Raw genomic sequence first — 21354 nt, 5'->3', positions numbered from 1 at the left:
CGGGGTACTGAGGGAGTTAATTTAAGCATTTGCTTCTCCCTCTATTAGAAATGGTTTTGTTTTTATGGCTACCGGGGCCGGTACCCCCTGAAGACGTCGGCTTCGGTGGTCATATTTTCATTTTTATTTCCTTCATTTTCTTTTTCTTTATAAAATTTAAAATCACTTAAAAAATTTATTAATATACCCCCTAGAAAAAAGAGAAACTTATAAAAAATTTCCAGTTGAGAATAATCCTAGCAAAGTAAATATTAGTAATAGTAATCAGAATTAAACCAATAAACACAGATAATTTTTGTGTAATTATTATTTTAGCAATTAATTTTTTTTTTAAAAATGGAATGCGAATAAAAAGGCAGTGTTTTTAAGGGATGGTGGCTTATTTTTACAAAAAGGGTACAGAGGGTGCATTTATAGGGATCAAAAGGCAGGCCACCCTTTTAAAAACGCTTAGGGTGAACACCGTAACCAGCAATTATAAAAAATCATCGGATTAATCATATTTACTGATAAATACATATAAAAACCAGCAAAATAACAGGATTTATCCCGTCTACCATAGAATATTTATGTTTCGGTTAAAGTGAATAGTAGGTTATTATTAATACTAACCGGTTAAAATTAATAATAACCAAATAAGCCGGTTAAAGTGAATAATTGAAGCCAATTTATCACATTAACTGGCTATTATTAATAATAACCAATGAAGTTTGATCAATGTCATTCCTTTGCGTTTATATTGAGGATATTTCCGTATTGTGAACTGCATCGCTAACTACAATCGCCAAGGCGCCAAATTTATTTTAAAATGGAACATTTTTTTTAAAATAACAAAAAACATGTAGATGTTTGCCCACGGGTGGCAATGAATTATACTTTCGAGTTGGTCCCCTTCTATGAAGTTTTCTTAGTTTCTCGCAGGATTCCGCTGAATGGAAGTTGCCTAGACTTGGTGATTAATCTGCCACAAATCACGATATGGAAATCTCCCCTTTTTTATTTCTCACTTTGGCCAAAAGAAATGGTTATTATTAATTTTGGCCGGTTGGTATTAATAATAATCAAATTAATCATTTTGATCGTAACACACATACAAAAAGGCACACTCATTTCCCTATGCTATATAAACCATTTAATCACATTTTACCAAACTTCAGTGGTTATTATTAATAAAAACCGGTTAAAGTCAATAATTTGCGATATTTCTCACTTTGACCAAAGGAAGCAGTTATTATTAATATTGATTGGTTAGTATTAATAACAACTGGTTTTATTACTTTAACTGTAACATATCGCTGGTTCAAAACTAAAACAACACTTCTGCACTCACTTCTCATGTTATTTCAATGAGAGATGAATGCAGAAGTGTCGTTTCAGTTTTGAACCAGCAATATATAAAAAAAACTGTAGTAGCATGGTATTTAAGACACTGGCTTTCACTTTAAAATCACATGGTTATTTCCCTATAGGTGGCATGAAACCCATCCAGTTTCAAACTAATGGGTATTAGTTTATCTTGAAAAACAGAGGAGATTGGTGCACATCGCAAAGCCCATTGCAACCCCCATCGACCATGCATTTGATGTCAATATTATGGATTCTTACCCTCCATAATCCCCAAGGTCAACAAAAAGCTAGAAATGCATTAATTTTACATATACAGCTCTCGATATCTCACACTTTGATGTCTTGAAAACCTTGTTATGTTAAAAAAATACTTTTCCCCTAAGCATTACATGTTAATTTGAATTGGTGTGTCAAAGAGTTTTTCCTTAAAACCTTGTTAATAAATGAATTTTTGTCGAAAAAATCACCACTCATTATTGCTGCATCCCAAAAAAATGTGCCCACTTATTAAAATGTTATATAAAATACTCTGAGTATTTGGAAAGAGATGACTTGGCAGCTATTTTTGGAATAGAAAAATTGATTGATGACCAATTTGGAAAACAATATTGGCAAGCCACAATGGTAGAGTTCTTTGATAAACTCTATTAATGTGAGTTTATTGTAAACCAATTTTTTTTCTATTTGATGCATAATCACGTCTTCTGTTGCTTTTAAAAAAAATTATCATTGCTGCATTTAAACTTATTGTCCACTATTGTGCAAACTTATTGTTTAATAAATCCTAGACAAAATAATGAATAGTTTTAAAACATATGGAGCCAATCCACTTTATAAAAAGCAATTTGTAATATAAACAAGTAATGGGAGTTTAAACTTCCGAGCAGCCTTTTAAAATACTCCTAGCTATTATGGATAAAGTCCAATTGACTTTGAAAGAAATGAATCATTACTTGCAAAAGAAAAATACTCTGTTCATGTTAACAAAAAATTAAACAAAACAAAAAATTTGTAAGAAATTTTTTAATTTACAAAAAAAATTTTTAGAAAATTTTCTCCACAGTTATTTTTTTCCCCTAACATTTAAGATGCACTTAGCTGGGTTTTTCCCTTTAATAAGGATACAACATTTTTTTTTTTTTTTTTTTTTTGACTGAATACATAAGTTGTATGCATTAAGCATTCAAGAAACTACTCGTTTCCAATTACTAATACACTATAATGCTGAAACCAAATTCTCAGATTTACAATAACACAGTTACTTTTCATAAGAATTCATTATTTTTTTATTGGATACAATACATAAAATAAATGATTTTTAGTAAGTAAAAACATTATATTTAACATAGCTTTTCTTTCAGATCTACTTTCAGATCCCCATTAATATTTTTAAAAAAAAAATTTAAAAAATACATTTTTATCATTCTAAAATAGTAAACTAAAATTGAAATTTGAATAAAGAAAAATAATTGATAATACCTTAGGGTTATAATTGTTTTCCTTAAAAGTAGTTTCTTGTGCATTGTAGAACTCAGTTGCCTGATAAAATACAGAAGAGAAAAAACACAATTAACAAACAGCAATATTTTAGTGAAAAGTAAGGACTTTTAAAAAAATTTTATACTTGTTTTTTGAATGTTTCCAGATCTTTAGAAGAAGATGTTAATTTAATCTCCATCTCTGTTACAGCATCCCCCAACTCTTTTAACTCTTTTCCAAACAAATCAGTGACAACTTTTACACATAAATCTTGAGCGATTTTATCTAACCACTGAAAAGAATATTAACTTTGTTGAAAAATTATAATTATTTTAATTTAATTCATAATGATAAGGAAGACATTATTTATAATAAATCACATGGTATTTAGCTATCAGTAAATAAATATTTATTTGCTTGCTGCTATGACTAATGGATGACTAGCAAGAAGTTCTAAGAACAATACACAGAAATATGCTGGTTATTACAATTAAAAAGCAGTTTTACTGAAATATGATCCATGACTGCTTTTAACAAAGATCCATATTTTCAAATTAATATTGTTCAAAAACTAGTTTTTTCATACAATATGTATAAGAAATTTGTTTTCAAATAAATATAATTATTTCAGAAAACTAATGCTTTAAAACATAGAAATAGTTGTGACACATAAAATTGAGAAAACATACAATTTTTTCTTTATCCAGATACAAATTTCCACAAATACACACATACATATAATATATATATATATATATATATATATATATATATATATATATATATATATATATATATATATATATATATATATAGCACAATAAAGACAAAAAGAAAAGAAAGAGAGAAAAACAAAGTAAAGCACTCTTTTTTGTGGATATAATCATGTGAGCTGATGACAAGATATCTTTTCATTGTTTTCAGCTTTTTAATAATTTTTTTAAATAAAAAAATTTCTATTTGTAAAGTTTATTTAAAAACATTGTATAATTTTGCATTACTTATTCATCTTAAAATGATTACATTTATCTTACATTTAAATTATTTATCTTATATTTAATATTACCTTACTTATCTTACACTTAAATTATACAAGAAAGTGGCTAGAAAACTTGTTATACGGCATATCCTTACATCTTATAAGACTGGATAGTTGAGAGTTTTTTGTAAAAAAATTCTGTTTGTTGTGACATATGAAACCAAGACTTTTCCCATTGGTCAGCATATATTTCCTCGGTGGGGTAATGAGTAAGAGATGATTTAGTAACACTTTTTACCAAAGAAATGTTAATGCTAGCTTAAAATAGAGCTTATTTGTCTAAAAATTTATATTAATTGGTTTCTAATAGTTATTTTTTTCTACAAAAATAATTGCTTTAGCTTTGTCGCAAGGCAGCTTAAATATGTGCTGTTTCTCTCCTTATTTTAACATGCATATCAGAAGTTTGGAGCTTGTCACTTTTGCCTTAAACTTGTGGGAAAGCTACATAATAAATTTGATTGATATTCCACACATTGAACGGAGGCCAGCTACCTACTACCTATCAGAAATGGTAGCACCATGTCTAGAAGAATTCAACTGACTTGTCTACCTATTTATCCAGACTGCCTGATAGAGTTCTGGCTTTGGAAAGATAAAAATCCCATAGGAGTCTTGTTTCTGCAGCAATAATTCAGTGTCCTCTGAAAGATTATGACATGAAACAACATGTTGAGGTTTTTCATCCCTGAAGTGAGTATGTAGTGAATCTTTTAACTCCCTCAGACAACGACTATGGTGACTCCTATTGAACCTTGAATTTCTTGCCTTAAATTACGAACTTGTGACTTCACTAATGCTCTACTAAATACCAAATAAGATTAAGATCCATGCCTACTGTTATGTAATACTGATAAAACAACAATCTGTGTTACTTGCATTAAGTGGCCATGCATCACAGTATTGTTTCCAGATAGATTTATTACAAATTTCAGTAACTCTTCCTGGATACCAGCATAATACACAAAACATCTTATTGCCTTTACGAAATTTGTACTCTTCAACAAAAACTATTTCGAAAGGGGTAATAATTAGTTAAATTTTGAATATTTCAAATATTAATGTCAAGAAGTAACACAAGCAAGAAAGTCCATAATTTCTTTACACGACAACAAAATTTTTAAAAATAAAAAATATACATGACAATTTTAATGAATACTTACACTTTGTTTAGTTTCAAATTTGCTAACAGTTTCAGCGTTTGTAACAATGTCCTCTTTTAATTTCTTTGAGGTACTGACATCATCTTCCTCTTCAACTTTCCTTTTCTTTGAAAGATCTTTTTGATTATTTTCTTCCGATGACTCAGTTTCTTCTCTTACTTCAGATTTTTCCGTCTCGAGTTTATTTAAATTGTCCTCAACTAGGAAATATAAACTCACGTTATTAAGAATACAATGTAAAAGAAATAATTAACAATATTTACTTGATTGGATTTTTTTTTTAAATGTAGGTAACAAACAGACCTTTTTTCAAGGACTTGCAACTATAATTTTTTACCCAGTTAATTTTAACAAGAGTGTGATGCTCAATAGTACAAAAAAATAGAGCTTTAAAATGGTTATGTTAAAGTTAATCCTATTGATTTTTTTTTTTTTTTTTTTGGTTTCATTTCATCGAGCATAAAAAAAAATTAATGCTTCAATTTTACAGTTGGCAATAATAAATGTTTAAATAGGTACAAGTACAAAATTGTAGTTTTTAAAAATTAAATCTATGATTTCAAAACTATTGGTTTGATCGTTTAAGGATTGACCTCATAGATTCAGGGTAAAAAAAAAAAAACATCAGGAACAATATCTCATTTATCTAAATAGCAGTGTGTAAGTTCCTTCTGAAAACCTTAGGTACAAATTTTGACCACTTGCTATGAGAGGGGTATTAACAAATTGCTGCAATTTTCAATTTATTCAGAATTTCTAAAAATATTTCTATAATATGCCTACAATTCAGATGTGTTACTTTCAAATTAAAACTGCATAACATACACAATAATAGGTTTACAAAATAATACATACATACATGGAAAAAAAGTATGTTCTAGTCATTTCATTTCATGACAAAATGTAACAGTTTAGAATTTTAATTAAGTTAACGACAACGAAAAAAACCACACAATTTTTAGACATGATTAAATTCCTATTAACAAATAAAATAATTATTTAGGAATAATTTTTATGTTGACCAAAGATTTAAAGTTGAAATATTAATTTTCATGCTTGCAATATGTCTGCGCATGTTTTTGATAAAATACTCTGCAGACTTTATAAAGGGCATCTAATAAATTGATTTGACCCAGTCCTTACAATAGTAATGAATAATAATAATCACTCGACTTAAATCTATTTCCTCGAGTCCTAAGCCAAAGTTAATGATTAAAGACAAAAGCATATTAAATGAAATTTCCATATATGAACAAATTTTATCGTAAAAAATAACCATAAGGAGAAATTTTTCAGACAATAAATGGCTTTATCAAAGAAATTTGCAACCAAAAATTGTTTGGAAAATGTATACAACTAGCATAAAAAATTTTATAACTATTTTTTAAACTACAACAACTACCTCAGTAAAAACATTGAAATTATAAAATCAAAATTCTAAATACGAGTGTTAAAAGACTGGATTGGCCAAAAGCTTTCAACATTCTAATATTTTTCTTTCTTTTTAATTTTCTTTAACCAAGATGTGTTCCATAACAAATGCATTTAAAAATTGGAAAAATTTATTTAAAATTTTACAAAAGATTTGTTTAAAAATGAAAGGAGAAATTTACAATTAAAATCAAGTAAAATTTATTTTAAAAAGATAATAAAGAGAGCAAAACTATAAATAGTACATAAACAACATATAAATAGTATATAAACAACAATGCAGAAAATATTTTGTAAATATATTATGTAAAACTTGCTCAACCTTGTTTCTTTTCAAAACAAATAAATATTTTTCTCATAACATTCAGGAATAAGCAAATTAAAATCAGTGGATATAAAAACTGAATTCATTGTGACATCCAAAGTTGAATTAAAATAATTTTCAGCAAACTTCTTTCAAAAAAAAGTTGCACCCTTATTCTTATATTAAGTATACCATTGATAACATTTAAATGCCACCTATATAACGATACATAAAGCATCTTAAATTAAAAACTCAAATTTCACGTTAGTTACTATTATTTCATTGTTTTCAGCTGCATGTATTCTTGGAAGTAAAAATAACTAAAAATAAATTATGTTTTCAATTAAGATTAAAACTGATACCTTAAAAAACTCTAAAATAATCACTTTAAAAAATAAAATTTTACTATGCATTACCATTATCACAGATTTTACTTAAGGAATCTGGTTGACTTGTTGAACCTTTTTCAGAACATTTCGTATAGTCAAAATTATTGCACACTGAGAGAAGTCCATCAATCTTGTTCGACACCAAAACTTCAGGTTCGTCATTAAAAACATCACCATTCACAGGCAGACATTTTTGAGTAAGTTCTGTCTCTTCTGCTTGTTTATTTTCTTTATCTTTACCAGATTCTACTTCCATTGAATCTTTCTCAACTGGTTTAGAATTTAATTGTGCAGTCAATCTATCTTTAACTATTGTTTCCACAGATTCAATGACATCTAATATCTTTACTGAATCTTCTAATTCTACCGGATTCTTAGGACTTTGTGAAGAAACGTCAAGAGATTCCAAACTATTCTCACTACCTAGTTAAAAAATAAATAAATAATTAGAAGACTTCTTATCAATCACACTAATCTAAGTACTATACACAAGTTTATTATTCAAAGCTTTGAATTATATGCTAAAGAATTTACAAAAGAACTTATTCAGTTTTCAATGTCAAATTAATATTTCTGAATTTTAATTATTAAATTACCAATTTAAGATGAGAAAAATTACAGGAGATCCCATAAATGACTGACAATTTGAAATAATAAAATCACTTAACAAAAAATTGGAACTAAACAGTTCCTTGTGATTTGCCTAGGAAACAATATTTATTCTCTACAAATTTTAAAATCTGTTAAAATGTTTGTGAACAGATGGAACTTTTTACCGAAAAATGAGATTCAATGAAGACTCAAGAAATTATTCATATAATTATTCAGAGAAAGTTTTAAAAATTGAAATTCAAAGTAACATTTTAAATTATAAATCAATTTTAAATTATAATTAATTTCAAAAATAGAAATTGGGGAGAAGAGGGGAATTTTTTTTTTATTTGTGAGGTTTTTATCAATAAGCAACATGGCAAACATGCAAGGAATTCAGATTATTTTTTAACATCAAATAATTTCTGTTATCAAAGTTTCTCATATTAAGGGTCGACTGTAGTTAAATATTTTCCAGAATCCTATTATTCTCCTTATCTTTGTACATCTCTTACAGAAAGAATTTCAATTTTATAATTATTATATAAACTGATAACAAATAATGAAAGTTTTTTTTTTTTCTTTTCCCATTTCGTGACATAGCAACATTAATCTGTTAACCAACTTCATAGCTAAAGGATAAATATTCATCTAAATCTTATTCAAAATTTAAAGAACACTGCTTTCTATACCTGAACAAAGGCTGAGATATTATTTTTCATGAATTAACAAGCAAAAATTTGCACATAATAAAACCAATTGAGTCTCTAACACATGAAAAAAGATTGAGTCAAATATTTACATTGAAAATTTAACAATTAAGAGCCATGTGGCAGAATCGCAGAGACATAGCAACATTGTCATAGAACATTTCAAAGTTCTTGCAGAAAGAGTTTTCATTTGGAAAGGAAAAGGTCTTGTTTTTATCTTCTGCAGAAATTTTGGAAAAACTTTTTCTCCTGCTGAATTATATTCAAACAATGCCTTTCTCGCACATTGAAGAGTACAGAAATGCTCGTGATTTTTCAATTCTCATTTGAGAACAAAAATTCGAAAAAGACGGGACTTAGCTAGAATTTCAAATAAATAATATTAAAAAAAATATATACGAAATCACGAAAGTTTAAAAGACAATTTGCTCAAGAAATCATGTTTTTTTCCCCTCTTTTTTTTGAAGAGCATCATATTTCACATCTTATTAAAATATGACTGTGAGTGGGGATTCCATTACAGATTCAGATTTGTGGCAAAAGAATAATTTAATCAATAAGGTACATTAGTCCCCTTATTTTTTCTAATTTAGTTTAAATAAATTCAATCCACTATTTCTAATATATTAAGTACACAAATATTAGAAATCACGAATTTGAGCCTTCATATTATCGCTCACAACTCGCACTGATTCACTCGTAAATGTATGCAATGTTTTAATTTTTTTTGGTAATTATTGCTATTAATTTTTACTTGATTTTTGTAAATATTTTTTAAAAATGTCTATCAATGCTCAGCTATTATTATTGGTATTCTCGTGTGTTTTATCTTAATCGATATTATTACAGCATGTGAAGTTAAATTCGCATACTCATTGGTGCTTTCTTATCCTTAACAAAATGTGAAAATATCACCCATAATATTAGAATAAAAAAAATAATACATATTTAACTTTTAAAAAAAATACGCACAGTTTTTTATTTATTTACTTTTTTTTTGCAGACAAGTTTCTGCGACTTTAAAATAGTAACATATATATTTATAATTATTCGAAGTATCTTGCCAAAAGATATTACCCACTGCTCGAGTTTTGTAGCAGAAAACCCGAAAAAATTCTGCCACAATCCTTATTTAATTATTAAAATTTAAACCTAAAAGTGTTAAACTAGGTAATATCTTAAAAAACCAAAAAAAAAAAAAATACACCCAGCAGGTTTGGTTTTTTCAAACCCTGATGCGAGTGAATATTTAAATTAAATCATACCAAACATTAGTACATTATTTTTTAGGGCAGAAATGGCAGTTTGAAATCAGAAAAATCTAAGGCTAAGACCACACATATAGTACAATACATTTGAAAAAAAGCAATTTTCCATGAGCAAACAAAACAAAAAATATTATAATAAAATAAATTACTTGATGATTCCAATAACAATTTCATATTCTTTAGCTCAATAGATTTTAAATCTGCATCAAGATCTGACATTGTAGAATTTTCAGATGAATCCTCCTTACTGAGAGTATAACTAAGTTCATTCAGTAAATCTTTAACTGTTTCCTCCACACTTGAAACAGAAGTATTAACAAATTCAGACGCGGCGCTATTATGTTTATTCTCATTATGAGAATCACTATTTTCAAGATTGGAATTGTTTATATTTACTTCATTCTTTAATATTGTTTCAATTTTATTATCTTTTTGATTACTTGACTCACTTATTAGAGACACAATAGATTCTAAATTTTGATTAATAAGGTCTAAAACATTAGAATTTTCTGATGAATCATCATTTTTAGGTTCCCTAGCAGATTTTAATTCATCATCTCCTTTGCCTTTACTCTCACATTCGCCTCTTAAGCTTTCCTTACAACTACCAGTAGATGAATTATTTATTTCTTCATTCTTCTGATTGAGTTTTGGAGATAAAATGTTTTGATTATTTTCACTAGAAACATTGGCATCATTTACCCAAATATCTTCTTTATTGAAAACGCTCAAATCAGTGTCCTTTAATTCAAAACCATCTTTTCTACTGTCTGTAACTTTTATAGGAGATAAAGTTACTGCCACTTTTACATCAGATTTATCATCATCTAATACTATTTCATGAGAATCATCTTCAATTATCAGACAATCATCTTCAGAATCTGACTTTTCAGCCTTGAAAGCTTCTATAAGAGAATCCATTTCAGCTTCACTATCAGATAAAGTGACATTTTCAACACTTTTATCTTTGTCAGCAAATTCGGAGTTCACAAATTCTGGCAATATTGAATCTATTTCATCCTCTGATTCATCCATAACTTTTTCGAAGTTAAACTCATCATCATCAATTTTTTTCATTGAGTTGACTTCTTTTTTGCCTTCATCATTATTTTTTTCCTCTTCTTCGTTACTTTCAGCAATAGCCATCTCAATACAATGTGCAGAAATAGAATCGTTGCTATCTTCACTCAAAATCAGAAACTGATCATCTTTATCATCTTCTTTTTCAATATTTAATTTTATGTCATCACTACTAGACATCTTAGACGAATCATCTATATCAGTTGATGTCCTAACTAAAGTTTCATTTGTAACATTAATAGACATCTTAGGTAAATCATCTATATCATTTGATGTCTCAATTAAAGTTTCATCTGCAACACTATTGTCTTTTTCTCTTGAATTGGCTAGAACATTACATTCAATTTCTTTAGAGAATCCCTCTCTAGAAACTACTGATTCATCACAACTAAGTTTTCTAGAGCATTCTTCTTTCATAACTCCTAGGTCAATACAATCAAGCTTTTCAGAGAACTTTTCTTCTGCTATTGCTGAATCACTGCAATCAAGTTTTTTAACACTTATTTTGTTAGAAATGGCTATATTATTAGAATCAAGGATTTTAGAACAATCTTCATTCGAGACAATTGAATCGTTATAGCATACAAGTTCTTCTGAGCATTTTTCATTTAAAATAAGTGTATTGTCACAAACTAACTCTTTAGCACTGTTCTCATTTAAAATGGGTAGATCATCACAATTAAATCTTTCCATACATTCCTCATTTAAAACTGCTGGATCTTTACAACCAAGCTTTTTTGTACATTTCTCATTTAAAATGACTGGATCATTACAATCGGATTTTTTCTCATAGTCATTAACCGCAAGATCATGATCAAGATCTAATGCACATTCAACATTTGAAATTGCAGAAGCATTACCATCAAAATTTTCAGCTCCGTCTTTGTTAAAAACTGGTTTATCCTCAACATCAAGCTTTTTAGGACATTTTTCGATAGGAGCTAGATCTTTACACTCCAGCTTTTTAGTTATTTTCTGGTCAGGCTTTTCTGTATTTATTTCGAAGCTAAAACTCACATCTCCAACAGAACAATCACCTTGTTTTTCAATCGCTACATTACTATTCACTTTAACAGAATCATCGCAAGATTTATCACAGCTTTCAACCAATTTTATTTCACTATTAATATCTGTAGAAACAGTTGTTCTCGGAGTAACGGAAAGTTTATTTACATCTATCACATTTGTTTTTTGTTCTAGTGTACTTTCCAAAACATCAGAATTTTGCTCCGTAACACAAATGCATTTTTCCCCATCATTTACTTCAGATTCATCGGCTTCCTTTTTTACATTGATGGCAGGCGTTACATCAAACAGCTTCTCACAAACAAGTCCGTGATCACCGCTGTCTAATACAGATGAACTACCTTGTTTCTCAGTTAAGACTTCTATTCGTATTCCATTATTACAATCGTCTTCACATAAAATTTCACGGTGATCACCCGTCTCTTTTTCAGATCCAAGATTAATTTTATCTGAATCAATTGACTCCACTGAATTCATAACAGAGGAACTGCCATAATTTTGATCACAATCCATTTTCATGTTTTCAAAACAAATATGCTGCCACTCAGAGAATGTTCTGCTGATGGAATTTATACTAAAAAAATGAAGGCTAAGGGAGCCAAGAGATAAAAACTATGATGTGCAAAACTGGGAAGTAAAAGCTACTTGCGCCATCTAACAGAAACTAGGCATAAATATAAGAGAGGTTCTAATTGATTCCTAATTTATAAATAAATTAAGAGTGCTTGAACTTTAACTTTTAAATTTATAAATACCAAATGTATGCTTTATTTCTGAATGCAGAATAATATAAGATTTTACTTTGTGCATAAAGGAAATTGTGATTTTAAAAAAATGAATCGCATGAAATTTCGTAACAAATTGGACTTTAAAATTAAATATAAACTTTTGATTATTTTTTAAATGAATATTATCTAGAATTTAAAATAATTTTTATGTTATTAATTCATTCATATTTATATTTAAATTATTATAACATTTTCAAATTAATGTTTTATAAAAGTTACGTGGACGCAACGTGCGGCCGCGGGCCACACGCGGCCCACCAACCCTTGATGTGCGGCCCGTGGAAGCAATCTGAACACAATTTTTAAAAAAGTATTCAATTTTCTGTTTGAAAAATTAAAAAAAATTTCGGAAATTTGAAATTTACACATTTGAGTTTTTGACGCATCCAATTGGGTGATTAAGATTAATCTTAATCAATGTAGGATTTACAAAATCGGATTTACAAAATCGATGGTTACAGCGTTTAAAAATCCCAATATTTTTAATGCGTCATTATTACGATACACGAATTTCGAAATATAGTTATTACTTTTGACGCTCTTCGTGTGTGCCGATTTCATCATAAATCCAATGACTTTCCGGTGGCTATTGCTACCCATTTTCATGTAGTTTCAGAAATTGCGATTTCTGAAAGTTATGAAATGCTTTATTTGTGCAAACTTCACAGCAAATCTAAATGACTTTTGATCCTTTTATCGGCAGTTATTGTATCACGATTTTCTTGTGGTTTTTAAAGTTTCGATACTTTAGCACGATATTAATATCACTCATTTAGATAAGCATTTTTTGACGTGGTTTATTTGTGCCGATTTTATCGCCAATCAAATTATTCTTCAATAATTATTTTGGTAATTATTGTCACACATTTCTACAATGTTTTGAAAGTCCCGATATTTTTATACGCTATTGTGACACTTTAATTTCGAATCCCGTATTTAAATACATCACTTTTTGACGTGCTTTATCCGTGCATCGTATAAAGTTAATGTACGTTATTTGACGTGCATCGTAAATAAATATAAAGGGAATTTGATAGTTTTTTTCGTAGTTATTACTACGCTTTTCCCCGTGATTTAAGTCCCGCAGTAGACTGATCGTTAAGACACGGTTCCCAGCAGATCACCGAAGTCAAGCATCACTGGCCGCGGTCAGTGGGCGGGTGGGTGACCACTTGGATCAGCCTGCGTAGGGACCGAGAGTGTGCGGTATTGGTCCTCGTTAAACTGTTCTACCGTAAAGTGCTCGACTTCGCGTGCAGGTCGTCGGGCTACCGAAGCGGGGGTGCCATCCCCTCCGTAGAGGATCAAAATTGTGATGGCATGTCTTCGGATCATCCTCAGGGATGTTTCCCAGACCGTCGCCAATAGCCCATTGTGCAACTCTAGTGCGACGTAAATGAACAACAACAACCCCGTGATTTAAAAAAAAAATCTGATATTTTTAATACTTCTGTTTGACAGCACGCGAGTTTTGAATCACACATTAAAATAATTACTTTTCATGTGCTCTATTTTAAAATAAATGTAAGAGGTTTTTCGAACGTGGTTTACTTACGTAATTTAAAAGTCACGCATAGTAGAGCCCCTGAATTAGTATAGGAGTATTAACTAATTAGTATAGATAGGAGTAAAAACAAACACACTTCAAAGAACCTTTGTTTTTTTTTTAACTGTTATGTATTCAAAGAACATTTATTTAACTTTTATGTATTTTTTTAAAAATAAATTTTTCATCTTAATCAGCGATGATTGAATCAACCAAAGTAAAAACATTAGAAAAGAAATAATAAGTTCCGGTTGTTCCGGAAGTTTATGCGGACCATTGCGCGTTATGCATCTACCTAAGGCAACACTTCCCAGGCTTAGCGTGTTAGAGGAAGGAAGTACGTTAGTTTCTCTCTTGATTTTCATATAGATTAAAATCTTTTAAGTTGGAAAAATATATGGAACTGAGAATTACATTAAACATAGCTCTAAAGAAAAGTATCACTGAAATTTTAAAAATTATTTTCATTAAATGAAAAGGAAAAATATTAAAAAAAGGGAAAATATCTTAGTACATTCCTATACAACTTAAAAGGGGAGGAGAGGGAAGGGAGAAGGGCTAAAGGCATGAAGCCAGTCTCCAGATGGCGTATTCGAGTGTTGCGATCGCCAATTGTGGACTTTTTACTAATTTTTGAGGCCCCTCAGAAAGTGTGGGCCCAAGGTCCGTGCCTATTGGACCTAGGTGGTAATCAGGCCGTGACTCTGCAAATGATTCTGATGGAACTAAATGAAAACTTAATAAATAAATGCCTGATATTTTCAGGCTCCCGCTTCACTCGCATCGCTTAATTGTTCTTTTGTTTTCTTTCTTTTTTTAAGTTATTAAGTGTTAATTTTTTTCTTATTTTACTAGTTATTTACTGTTGGCTTCTTTATTTTTCTAGTTATTAATTGTTATTTTTTGCATTAATTGTTAATTTTTTGTGATTCTTTGGAGGATTTTTTTTTTTTTTTTTTTTGTTAATTACTAAATGTCAGCTTTTTTCCTTAGTTGTTATCTTGTATTATTTTGTTACTTATTGATTGATAGCTCTTTTTAATTTTAATAGTCATTAAATTCCCAACTTATAATTTTTATTTTAACATTTTAAGAATGTCAGAGACAGGACTATCGCCGACAAAGATGTTTACGCCGTCAAAGAGTGGAAAATTATAAAAAGTGTTGCTCGCAGAAACATTTTAAATGCTCATTGACAACTTAGAAAAGAAAATCCACATGAAAGTAACACTCAAATATGTGACAAAGTTGCTAAACTTACTGGTTGTTCAAAAAGTGTTTATCGTTTGAAGAATGAACGGAAGAACATCCAGTCCTTTAAGTACACCTGCAAAAAAAAATATTGTTGTTCATTTACGTCACACTAGAGCTGCACAATTGGCGATGGTCTAGGAAACATCTCTGAGGATTATCCGAAGACATGCCATTACAATTTTGATCCTCTGATATCGTGTTGAAGATATTGCCGAAAAATACGAACCTATAATTTTAAGACTGCCTCCTTATCACTGTGAACTTAATCCGATGGAATTTATTAAATAAAATTGATTAACCCGAGTTAATTGGAATTGAGTCAGATAAAAAGCAATGCTACGTGTGAAAATGAGACTTAAATTGTATTGTGTTAAAACTCTTGTTATACTAGCCACATAAATACACTCTGTAACAAAAAAATCGACGCACCAAGAAGGAGTTGTCCGAGTGAAATGAAAATTGGTGGATAGGAAGACAATGTACAGAATAGTAAATGATTAAAATTTCAAAACAATTGAATAATTTATTGCGGAGTAACAGTAACAAGTTCAATAAGGTGTTGACCCGCCTCTAGCCTGGATACAAGCTGCCACACGGCGTAGCATAGACCGATAAAGCTCCCGGATGGTCTCTTGCGGTATTTCCTGCCAAATTCGATCCAATTGTCGAACGAGGTCATCAACATTCCGTGCCAGATGCAATCGCCTTCCCATCGTATCCCAGACATGCTCGATGGGAGAGAGATCTGGTGATCTGGCAGGCCAAGGAAGAGTTTGACAAGCTTGCAGACAGTTCATAGCAACACGTGCCGTATGTGGTCTGGCATTGTACTGCTGAAAAACCAGCCCAGGCGCTGCTAAAGGAACGGTAGCAAAACAGGTTTTATGATGTCGTCGACGTACCACTGTGCAGTAAGTGTACCTCTAATGACGACCAAAGGGGTCCGGCGGTCAAAGGAAATAGCACCCCAGACCATAATGCCTTGTTGAGGGCCGGCGTGGCGTGCAATAGTGAAGGCACGATCCCCCCTCTGCCCTGTGCGTCTCCAAACACGTCTTCGATGATCGTCAGGACACAGTTGGAAGCGGGATTCGTCGCTAAAGACTGTAAGTCCCCAGTCAGCATCATTCCAGCCTGATCTGTTTAAAACATTCATGCATACGAAATTTCAAAGCAATCGGATGATTGCTTCTTGGAGCGTCGATTTTTTTGTTATAGAGTGTAATATAACAACTCAAAATTGTCTCAACTGTGTCAATCAGGTAATTTCAGTGGAGGACGAAATGTGGTAAATAGAAGGACTTATGGAAAAATCAAAACTTTATAATTTCTTTGAACAGTGATTCCAGTGGAACGAGTGTAGAAGAAATGTAATCTATTGTTTTAAAAAATTCAGATTACATACAATATAAGCTTATTTTCAATTATTTTATGAGTAAATACATCTTGGTTTATAAATTTTGAATAAATTTTCTCTGATGAAAATTCTTAAATAATATTTTTGTATTGAATTGTATGAAATACTCCAATAATGTTATACTATTAAATTTTCTTTAAAATGACTCATAAATGAAACGAAAAATAAATAACAAATTTAAATCCGTATAGTAAAATTGCATTTGATTATTTAATTAAGAAAATATTAATGTCATATGTACGATATTTATTGTAGTTTATTTTCCCTTCAGAACGAATGAAAGAAAAGTTCCAAATAAACAGCTAATGACAGTCGAGCTTATTTGCTGTTTCAAAACGTGATTTAATTTATTATTTTTTTATAACAAAAGAAAATATTGTTCTCGCTTTATTCAATCTCCGTAAAGATTCTAATTTTGTGCCTGCTGCGCCATGTGTAACTCTGAAAAATTATAAGCACAATTCGCTTTTTACAGGAACTTTAATCATGTGGTTTCGGAATTTTAATTCCGTTTTATTAAAGGGACTTTTAAACATCATCTGAAATAAAAATTCCTTAATATAAGTGTGCGAATCTTTTCGTTATAAATTAATAAAATGCATAGGAATTGAATTAAATTCACAAAAGGCACAAAATTTGAATCCGTAATTTTTTTATCATCGAAAGATTAATCAAAGCCAGTCAATATTTTAATTATTATTTTTAAAATACAAAGCCAAAAAAAAAAAAAAAAATATTGAGTAATTCTTTCTCCCATGTAGAAAAATATTAAAATATTTCAGCATCTGAAAAAATATTTCGAGACCAACTAATTATACATGGGGAAGGTATTTTTCTCTTAAGCCTCCTTTCACCCTCAAAGATCATGAAAAGTAAAGGTTCTGATATTTTAAAATATTTATTTTCTTTTGATGAATTTCTCCTCATGAGAAATTTTTGATTGAATTCAATTGAGAGCGACCCGACAAAGAGTTTCTAAAAGGAACTGTCAATTGTTAAAATATTAAAAGAACAAAATGATCACCACATGGATATATCAAAGAGTTCGTGTTGAGTCTAAGGAGGCGGGATATGGCACACAAGCAGCACGTATGTGGATAATACTAAAAAAACCACATGAATACTATTTGTGAGGATTATCTTTTTCAGGTAAGTTCTTTTGTTTCATAGAATCAAATATATTTTAGAAAAAAAAACTTACTTTTTATGATAAAAAAACTTCTCAGAAGAAATGTGATTTTCTTTCTTTTTTTTTAAAAAAAAAGAACAATAAATATTATAAAACACACGCATGATCTTCATGATCAATGATTTCATGCTTATGTTGACTTTCCTTCCCCCACAAAACACCAATGTGAGAAAAATTAATGCACATAAATCTACAAAAAAAGAAAGAAAAAAGGCTGCATACAAAAATAGGTATTTAAAGCATTTACGTATAGATTTAATTTAAAGCAATTATCTTTTTAAATTTGATTTTGTTTCGTTTAGGTTAAAAATGTTAATAAGAAAAATCTGTTATTTTAAAATCATAAGAAATCAGCTTAAATTAGTATCTCAAATCAATTATTATTAGAAATGCTCTTTAAAAAAAAGTCTTGTTCTTTTCTGTATTTCGTCTACTGAGGCCGCTCTATTGAGGTTGATTGTGACCAGTTAAAGCAAATCATTGATCAAGACAGAAATGTTTCAACACGAACTATTGAATTAGAGCTTGACGTTTGCCAAAAAACAAAGTTAAACTATAGTCTCAAACGCATAAATCTAACGTTTAAGTTTAACGACTGGGTGCCTCGCGAATTGAAAGAAGTGGCCTGTTTGGCTTTGCTCAGAGATCAAAGAAAAGAGAACATTCTGGACAGAATTGTGACCTGTGATGAAAAATGGGTGTACTACAGCAATACAAGCCGATGAAAGAAGGGTGGTCAGCAGTTTCGGTTGCAAGACGAACGATAACTAACAAGAAGGAGTTTCTCAATATGTGGTGGGGTTGTCGTGGAACTATCTACATAAGAAGTAATTGAAAAGCGGGCAGACTATCAACTATACAATATACAGCAATATGCTAATCAAAGTTAGAGATGCCATTCGTGAATAACGAGTTCAAAAGGAAGGTGGTTCGCCCTCATCAAGATAACGCCCGGCTACACGCTAGTGCGATGACCAGCTGGACGCTCTACACGTTGGAGTGGGATTTGATGCAACATCCACCATACAGCCAGACATGGTGCCTTCGGATCACTATCTGTTTTCACACCTGCATCTTGATGATACAATCTTCCATTCAAATGACGAGGTCATAATTGAGGTTGATTGCTTTTGGACTCCCGGACGCAACAGTTCTTCGCAGAAGGGATAAAAAAGGTTGCCAAAACACTGGCAGACCATTGTTGATTTGAATAGAGATTACTATTCTCATTAGCTTTGCTGATTTTGTATGTATTTATAATTTCACACGATTCTTTTTTTTTTCGGAGGAAAACTTTTTACTCAATCCGATAATTTAATTCTACATTGGACAAATAGTGAAAAATTTTCATGTTGATGCTTTACAACTTGTAGTTAAAGCAATCTGTAAAATTTTTAAATGAGATATTTTAGGAATTAAAGTAAATTTCTGAACTTTTTGTGAAGCATGTTTTCATGGTAATCTAATTTGTTTTTAAAATTTAGCACTGTAATGTATGTTTAATTTAATTATAAGGAAAATGATTATTAAAAAAATTAACTAACACTAGTTTGACAGACAAAACTAAATTCAATTAATACACATTTTTTATTTATTTCCAATCTACAGAATGAGGTAATTAAAAATTTCCCCAAATGTTTTTTATACACAGATTTAAAATCTTTCAGATAAATTACAATGCTGAAACACCGCCACCGAAAGCAGTTGCAGCTAAAGCACAACACAACAGAAAATGCACCGGTCACTATTCACAACAAACAATAAAAATTGCATGGCCAACAAAAATTAAGCATTAAAAATTTCAATAAGATATTCACATAATATAGAATTTAATTTTTTGATTACACATATAACAATGAAGTTTTAGTGAACAGAGAAATTTGCAAAAAAAATAATAATAATTTCAACATAAAACTTATTTTATATATTGCATCACATCATTTTATTTTTACTAAATTGTTTCTGTTTTTAAACCCAAGAAAAGAATTAAAAAAGAGTTTAAAGAATATTCTCTAATATATTTATAGCATTATACTCAATGCTATATAGGTTTTATGGACCATAGGACGAAATTTTTCTAGGACTTGAAGCACAAAGACACATTTTTTAGACTTTTTGATTTGTTGTTCAAAATCATAAATTCTATATAAATTTAGGGACTGTGAAATTGTCCTTGTCTTCTCTTTGAATACGACCTTCATTATACCAAACAAAAGGTCTATTGCATATAATCTGGGAAGTTTAGTAATGTTAAAACCGTTCTTTTAAATGAACAAATAAAAAAAAATTTCAAACATGTTTTGAAAGAGAGGCATGGATAACAGAAACCACAATAAAAATCAGACTTATCTCACTTAAGAATTTATGAGCAAAAGAAAAAGTTTAAACAAAAATCATGCTTTACAACTCCTTCTCTTTTAATAATTATAATAAATATTGCAAATGTGCAATATTTTAGAACTTAAAAATCTGAATAAAAGTATTGGAAAAAAAGTAAAAGAAAAAAAAGACAATAAAAAAGTTTTTCACAAAAAATATGTCAGAAAAAACTTAATTTATTGTGTACCATTTAGAAACTTTCATCCAAAGTAAGAAAATGCAATTAAACAAATTATGCTCAAAAGATAATATAGTAATAAAAATTATTAACAGTGATTTTAAAGATATAAGATGTTTCCAACCTTTCAAGTGAATAGTGGTAAAATATTGTTGGCACTTTTGGTGAAGCAAATAATGTAAATATATTTAAATATTGATACATCAAAAATCTATAGATCAATAACAGAAAAGGTACTAACAATTTTGAATTTGTAGAAATAAACTATAAACAATTTTAAAAACAAAAATAATGCAAATTTAAAAACATCTACTTGATATAAAATGTTCAGAAAAGAACATTTTAGAAGTAAATGTATAAAACATTGATATAGTTAAACAATATATCAATTGGATATAGTGCAAACAAACATACATATAAAACATGCATTTTAATAATTTCGAATTTGAAACATTCAACTGAAAATTTATCTTCATAGGTCTTAAAAATAATTATATTAAAATGAAAAGTAATGATCTTGTCCTAAAAATGAACTTTTTCATTTTATAATAAAAATATTTTAAGATCAACGAGTAAATAAATTTATTTTCACTGTTTTTCAACTAACCATGCACTAAAGTTTGAAACATATTAAAACAATTGCGTAATCCCACAATACAGGAAGATTTTTATCACCGGAAATACATATAAATCTCAATCAGTAATATAACAACTTAAGAGCAACATGTATAAAACTAAGAATTTTTGGAAAAAATAGCCAAATAGGAATTAAAATG

The 21354-nt window shown here is 29.5% G+C and overlaps 1 protein-coding gene across 5 annotated transcripts in view; it reads right to left on the bottom strand.

The window, feature by feature from the left end:
• Positions 1-12415, bottom strand: part of LOC107457547 (uncharacterized) — a 39829-nt gene extending 27414 nt beyond the window's left edge. For 3 of the 5 annotated variants that reach the window (XM_087165237.1, XM_087165236.1, XM_043040438.3), the window contains exons 1-5: positions 9871-12415; positions 7180-7575; positions 5029-5228; positions 2972-3118; positions 2827-2886 (exon numbers count right to left, since the gene is read on the bottom strand). In XM_087165237.1, the coding sequence (XP_087021363.1) occupies positions 2827-2886; positions 2972-3118; positions 5029-5228; positions 7180-7575; positions 9871-12346 (3279 nt within the window). In that variant the 5' untranslated portion in view covers positions 12347-12415. The remainder of the gene's footprint in view (positions 1-2826; positions 2887-2971; positions 3119-5028; positions 5229-7179; positions 7576-9870) is intronic. The other 2 variants (XM_087165235.1, XM_016075720.5) reach the window with 1 other exon arrangement.
• Positions 12416-21354: the final 8939 nt, after the last annotated feature.

Source organism: Parasteatoda tepidariorum, chromosome 1, assembly GCF_982258835.1.
Source record: "Parasteatoda tepidariorum strain Cologne lab strain chromosome 1, Ptep-v5.0, whole genome shotgun sequence".
NCBI classification, from domain to species: domain Eukaryota; kingdom Metazoa; phylum Arthropoda; class Arachnida; order Araneae; family Theridiidae; genus Parasteatoda; species Parasteatoda tepidariorum.
Note: the sequence above shows the minus strand (reverse complement) of the source record. Positions and strands in the feature narration are given on the sequence as shown.